Below are 7,047 nucleotides of genomic sequence, written 5' to 3'. Positions count from 1 at the left end.
TGATGGTGGTGATGGTGATGGTGGTGATGGTGGTGATGGTGGTGATGGTGATGCCTGTTTAAAGGGCATAGGTTTATAAATCCTGTCAATTCAGAAAACAAGGCCACGCAGTCTACTTCACAAGGCCTCAGACAGGACCAACCTGCTATTCAGATGGCGTCTGAGATGCCAAGGCACTCAACTTTATTTAAATTCAATGTCAACCAGTGTCCAGATGGCGCGTTTCCCACAGCCACACCCACAGAGCAGTGGCCTGCAAGAGACCCTCAAAAGAAAGAGACCCGTGGCCACACCGTTTGGGGGGCTCTCATACTGTTTCTTCATCTGATCTGTTCAAATGGAAATGAGCCCTTCACAGGCTTGGGGGAGGATTCAGGAGCCTGGTTGATGGGGAGAACTCAGGGGTCCGGTTGATGGGGAGAACTCAGGGGTCCGGTTGATGAAGGAGGACTCGGGGGTCCGGTTGATGGAGGAGGACTCGGGGGCCTAGTGGATGGAGGAGGACTCGGGGGTCTGGTTGATGAGGGAGGACTCGGGGACCTAGTTGTTTGGGGAGGACTTGAGGGCCTGATTAACTTGCTTTAACTCTCTTTTCTAAGCGTGCTTGGTAAAAAATGTCATTCCATGGACTTAACACACATTTGAGGAACTGATTTTATGTCCAGGATTTGATTTCAGTGACATCTTCTCCATTCCAGATGAAAACATTCAGGTTCTTTTTTCCACTCAAAAGAGATGGCCTTACTTTATTGCTCTTCCTTTAATCAAAATATAAAATGCTTGGGAAGTGTGAGTTGCAGGGAGTCAGAATGTTCTAGAAGATGGCCCCTTCCATTCTTCACCTCTTGCCCAGTCCATGTAAGCATTTATCAGGAAAGTGTCTCATGAGGCTAACACTCTTCATGATGGGTCACATCTTGTCCTTTGATCATTGGATTGGCCAAGTCCTCATTGGCAGGCTGTCCGCCATGTTGGAGGATGGGGCCATGGGTGGGTTTTGCGGTGGAGCTGTGCTGGGTGCTCAGGTGAGCCCCAGGATGGGCCTGCTGCCTGGGACACTCACCAGTTCTCAGGAGACTCTGGCCCTTCCTGGCACATAGGGGGTCACCACTCCTCTGATACCTTCCCACGGCTCATCAGTTCTTACCTCAGAAATACCATGGCTGTGCCTAATCACAGAACAGTATTTGCCACGAAGAAAATCACATTGTTTAAAAGGCATGATTTAGACTGTGTGACACTCTGAGATCTAAAAGGAGACTTATTTATGCAAGGTCAGCGTGGACGTTGAAGATGATAAACACTTGTATTCTGTTGAATCCAGAACTCAAACTGGAGAAAAAAATCAAGATACGAGTGGAACCTGGACTGTTTGAATGGACAAAATGGGAATCTGGCAAAACCACCCCAACCCTCATGAGCCTGGACGAGCTGAGAGAGGCAAATTTCAACATCGACACTGATTACAGGTGTGCTGTTCTAAAATTCTCTGCCACTGGGGCTTTTCTAGTTCTTGTTAAGGAAAAATTTCATGACACTGTTAATATGGTAAGAAAGACTTTATTCAAGGGGGGCCACTGCAGTGGGGTTTGCAGCAGGGGAGAGAGAGGGGGCTCAACTCCTAATACAAGGAAAAGCGGGGATTTATAGCCACAGGGTAGGAGTTGGCACCTGGAAAATTCCTGAGAAGGCGGGTCATTCTTGCTAAACTGACACAAACAGGGACTCCTGCTGAAGGCAGGCCAAGGGGATCAGACATCACTTGGAGGGTGGTGGAGGACAAGGAACTTGACCAGAGACTGAGGGTAACAGGTTCTTGCTAAACTCACTCTGGAAGAACAGACACAGAAGCCCAAGGGTCAAGCCTGCATCGAGAAGAAGGTTCAGGGGAGCTGGACTGGAGTTTGGTCAAAGAGAGTCTTTGTCATTCTCCACCCATGTCTGACTCTGCCATCACAGAGCCCTCCTGGTGTTCACTAAGAATGTGCTGGAGACTGACTATTAGTGCTTTGACAGTTTTCAGCACAAAACTAGAGCCTCCCTGTTGCCCATGAGCCCAGCCTTGAGGCAGAGCCATCCCAGAAGAGCATTTTCCTTCCCTAGCTAACTGCAGCTGCGCCCTCCTAATCCATACCAAAGGGCCAGGGCAGCAGCCTCCCCCCTCCTCCTTCCAGGCCCGCGTTTCCCCTGTCCGCCCTCATGCCGGCCGAGAGCTACCAGGAGTATGTGGACAGGTGCACAGCGAGTGTGCTGCAAATCGTCAACACCCAACTGCAGGACAGTAAGTGCCTCACCACCCTGGGCATGGACAGCCCCTGGGGCTTGGGGAATTCTCTCTGAGACGGAAATTGGCTGATTTTCTGAACCTATGAATGCCTTCACTTCCCCCGCCCCCGCATTCTCCAGCAACAAAGCGTTCATTGCTGCTGCTGTCGCTGCTGCAGTAACCGGGTGCATAGACACGTGCTCCCCTGCCGCCCAGGCCCCAGGACCCCTCATCCCGGGACTGACTGCTGATGGGCTGATGGGACCCAGGCCAGCAGGGTCAGCACAAACCGCCTGTGTCCAAGGGATTCGAGTCAGCTTCCTGGGAAACAAGAGAGACAGAGAGGAGAAACAACCAGCTTCTGGGTGGAGCCCCTTCCTGAGCCACTACGCAGGTCTCCTAGCCCTCTGGCTTGCTTTGTCCTGGATGAAGCGCACATAGAAGCGCTGGCTTCCCGCACCTTCCCCCGAGCTGGCGGAGACACGAATCTCACCTGAAGGAGCCCCTTCCTCCTGTGGTCTCCGGGTGTTCTGGTCTAAAGCAGGAGTCATAGCAGGCTCCTGTAATGAAACAACCAGCTGACCATTCTAAAGTGAATCAGGTCAGGCCTGGGCAGCAGCCACCGCTGCCCCATCCCAGACAGGGCCCAGACGGGGCCCAGGCAGCCGGCCACCACAGGGAGGGGCGGCTCAGTTCACTTCCTAGGCCTCCCTGAGGCTGGCGGGCAGCTGCGGCATGCAAAGGAATCCACAAGCGAGGGTGGGATGCAGGCGTCACTAAACCATTACCAGCCACACTACCTCCTAGCCCAGGGGTCTCTCCAGGGCACTCTGGGTAGACTTTGGGGTCCCCAAAGTGTTTGGGGCACTCTGAGGTAGCTCTACCCCAAACACTTTGAGGACCCCGGTCTCATAACAGGTGCTCTCTGGGCCTGCTTTGACCTGGAGGTGTTCTTGTTTTCCACAGCAGGCGTCATCCTAATTGTGAGTCACGGCTCCGCGCTGGATTCCTGCACGCGGCCGCTGCTGGGGCTGCCACCCCGGGAGTGCGGGGATTTTGCCCAGCTCGTGAGAAAGGTACGTGCCCGCTCTTGGCTCTTAGAGTCACGAAGTCAAGTACCCCAAAGACACGGGTTATCACACCCCCTTCTCGGAATGAAAACAAGTGTCTGGCTGACCCAGGGCCACCAGGATCCATGTGCCCCTGGAGATGGTGCCCTCCTGCTCCTGTGCAAAGGGCGACTTCGGGCTGGGGCTGGTGGATAGGTGAGTATCCTCGTCATCACTGGTCACTTGCCGAGTTTTTACCAGTCAGCTCACCCCGTCACCCCTTGCAGCTCTCGTGGAAAAATGGGCAGTCCAGAAAGGAGTGAGCAGTTTGGATGAGGAGAGAAGACTTGCCTGCAGGACTCGCCCTGGCCTCCTCTGGGGACCTGGGCTAGGGCGGCTGACAGACGAGGAGCCCCTCGGTCCTCTTGCTCTTGCAGTCACCCAGCACAGAATAAGCTTGATCTGGCTGTAGCTGCCAGAGTGTTCAGGCACTGGCCAGGACCTTGAGAATGACAAACAGAGGATGATGCACACATGGCATCTTGGACAACCTTGATTATCACCCAGCAAAGTGAGAGGGTGCCGTCCAGTACATGGGTGAACTGAGGCAGGCAAACTCAGGAGCGCAATCCCCCCCGCCGGCCCTGGCCCCTTCTGTGCAGAACTACTCAAGGGCTGGACTCACCATGGTCCGGACCTTTTAATCAAATTAGTCAGGCCACTGGTCAGTGCCCAGGTGGCAAGCGCAGCGTAGACAGTGCCTGGCGTCGGAGGTGCTGGAGGCCCTGACCTGGTTTCTTCACACAGCACTGCCACAGGTCCACACTGGCCTCAGCTTGTTTGCCCTAAGTTGTGGGCAGAAGGGGGTGTTGCTGAGTCCCCCAAGAGGTCTAGGGTCTTCAGAAGAGCCCAACTCCCAGGCCCAGCCCAGTGACACCACCCAGGTGCCTGCGGGAGGGCTTGGCCCTCTAGCTATGCCTGCCTCAGCAGCCAGGTGAGAACTTATGCACACGAAGAGCACACCTGTCACAGGTCATTGTCACTTGGCAATTAGGGGTCAGACACCCGCGCCCCCTTTCTTGTTCCATTGTCCTTGGCACCTGAGTAGAAGCATGCGTCCCCTGTGACGCGTCTTCAGGCTGGCGCTTCCCAGTTAGGATCCAGATGGTCCCAAGTGCTCTGGGTTCCTGAGCCACCAGGTGAGCATCGTCCAAATAGGACGGCTCAGCCCTCCACACCACACTGGTAGAGGCCTGCATGGATTTTCCTGAGGACTGTCGGGGCAGCTCCGGCACCACCTGCTCCCAAAATGTTGCTCTTGCTTCTGCCAATGGGTCTCCCACACACATGCTCTGATGCATCCCTCCTGTCCTTGCACCCCTTCTTACAGCCCTATACACACACCAGGCCCCCAGCCCCAGGCGCACCTGAGGGTCTGTGTAACCCACAAGGGTGGCAGCACTGCACACACCAGCCACTGACAGTTCCCCGAACCCATGAGCCTTTGTGGCCAAAGCTCCACCCACTCCTTGGATCCTTCACCCCCTTCCATAGATGCCAGCCTTGAACTTCCAAACCACTGGACTCTCTTATACTGATCACGTAGCATTCACACCAACGGCCCCCATCCCAAAATAAGCTGGACTTGCTCATGCATATCAGAAAACACAAAGGGGGACTCGCCAAATGATGGGCCTCCAAATAGAGGCAACTGGACCCTCCCCAGCCAGCCCATCACCACCCACCCGCCACAGCCCCTACAAGCACAAGGAGAGAATCGCCCTAGAGTCAACACCCGCTTCACTTGCATCCCCTGGCAAGTTGGCATTTTTGTAAATTTCATCTGCCTGAGGAATTTCTAGACATTAGAAAGAGGAAGGAAAGAAAAGAAAAGAAAAAGACAAAAACAAAAAAGGCTTCACCACAAAGCTCTGTTCCCACACACCCATTTCACAGATGAAGGGATTGAGGTGTAAAGGTTTACTTGGTGCTTTCCTCTTGGGTCTGAAAACTCAAAGTCTGCGTCTTTTTGTGATGTTGAACGTGAGAATATGAGTCACTCCTTAAGTGGTGGGCGGCAATCTCCACCTCAGCCTGCACACCTTTGTGGTGGGGGCCATTCTACCCATCGTAGAACGTGCCACCTTGTAGGACCTCTACCTGCTAGGTGTCTGCACCACCTCCATTCTCAGTTGTGACAATCAAAAATGTCTCCAGAATTATCCAGTGTCCCCTGGTTAGGGGACATCCCCCACAGGGCACCGCCCTGGTAGGCATTGGTGCCGTTTGATAGTGGCAGTGCCAGCCTGGACAGTCACAGACCCTCCAAGGCAGAGGAGCGCCTGACAGTTGGCTTTGGAGCTAGTCTGAAAGCCACTGACTTGTTATAAGATATTAACAAGTGATTTAAAACTCTGTTCTAGATCCCTTCCCTAGGCATGTGCTTCTGTGAAGAAAATAAAGAGGAAGGAAAATGGGAATTGGTCAACCCACCAGTGAAGACCCTGACCCACGGGGCGAACGCAGCATTTAACTGGAGGAACTGGATCTCAGGCAACTGAGAGCCACAGTGGCGTTCTCATCACCTCAGAGTGGAGAGGCAGAAACCACGTGCAGAGGCTGAGAGACGCTGCTCTTTCCAAGGTGTCTCAGTCTCACCCAGTGTGATTTGTAGAAGCACAGGACGCACTTTTATGTTCCGGAATATTTCCCGCCGGCTTTCACCTGTGTGACTCCCATCCATGGACCCGTCATCTACCAGACCAGCTGTGGAGGGCCCAGGGCAGATGGCTGGGTGAGGACACCGCCCTGCGGCAGGTGCACCTAGTGTCTGCAGCCGGGGAAACAACCACCTGGGACTCTAACTTCCAGGAGCTAAAGACTCACCACACACGAAAGATCCAGCTCCTTCATTTTCTATGGTCTGATCACTAAATTCCCAATCATCTTTTCTTTTTCTATTCCCATCACTATTTAGCCATATCCACATAGGCTAAAACAGGTGTAATCGTCAATAAAATGGTCCCAGAAAACCGTCTACCAGATCAAAGCTGGGCTGCTGCTCTGTGCTGTCAACACTCATGTTACTGTGTCTCTGTTGCTGCTATAACCAGTGACCACAAACCTGGTGGTCATGGAAAGAACACAAACTTTACACACACACATGCACATCCACACACACGCATGCACACAAACAAGTGCACGTGCACACGTGCATGCACACGCATGCAAACACATGCACATACGCATGTTGCACACGCACACAGGTACACAAACATGCACATAAACACACATGCACACAAGCATGTGCATGCACACACATGAAAACATATACACAAATGCACGCACACATGCACATGCACATATATACATGTGTACATGCACACAGGCACACACACATGCACACAAAGGCACACATGCACATGAACACACATGCTCACATGCATGCACACACATGCATGCATACACACGTGCATGCACACACATGGAAACACATGCTTATACACATGCATGTGCACAAGCACATGCACACTTACACATGAGCACATGCATGCAGGTACACAAATATACACACACAGAAACACGTGCATACACACATGCACACATGCAGACAGACATGCACACAAACACATGCACGCACTTGCACACAAAGACACATGCACACAAGGGCACACGCACGCTCACATGCACACACACGCTTACTCTCCTACAGTTCTGGAGGTAGGATTTTGT

General features: G+C 53.0%; 1 protein-coding gene across 3 annotated transcripts in view; it reads left to right on the top strand.

Moving 5' to 3' along the window:
* Positions 1–6,352, top strand: part of UBASH3A (ubiquitin associated and SH3 domain containing A) — a 46,876-nt gene extending 40,524 nt beyond the window's left edge. For 2 of the 3 annotated variants that reach the window (XM_017538594.2, XM_017538595.2), the window contains exons 11-14: positions 1,325–1,469; positions 2,175–2,281; positions 3,233–3,342; positions 5,739–6,352. In XM_017538594.2, coding sequence (XP_017394083.1) covers positions 1,325–1,469; positions 2,175–2,281; positions 3,233–3,342; positions 5,739–5,876 — 500 coding nt within the window. In that variant the 3' untranslated portion in view covers positions 5,877–6,352. Of the gene's footprint in view, positions 1–1,324; positions 1,470–2,174; positions 2,282–2,406; positions 2,553–3,232; positions 3,343–5,738 lie in introns of those variants that run through there. The other variant, XM_017538596.2, reaches the window with a different exon arrangement.
* Positions 6,353–7,047: the final 695 nt, after the last annotated feature.

Source organism: Cebus imitator, unplaced genomic scaffold (genome assembly GCF_001604975.1).
Source record: "Cebus imitator isolate Cc_AM_T3 unplaced genomic scaffold, Cebus_imitator-1.0 Scaffold112, whole genome shotgun sequence".
NCBI lineage: Eukaryota > Metazoa > Chordata > Mammalia > Primates > Cebidae > Cebus > Cebus imitator.
Note: the sequence above shows the minus strand (reverse complement) of the source record. Positions and strands in the feature narration are given on the sequence as shown.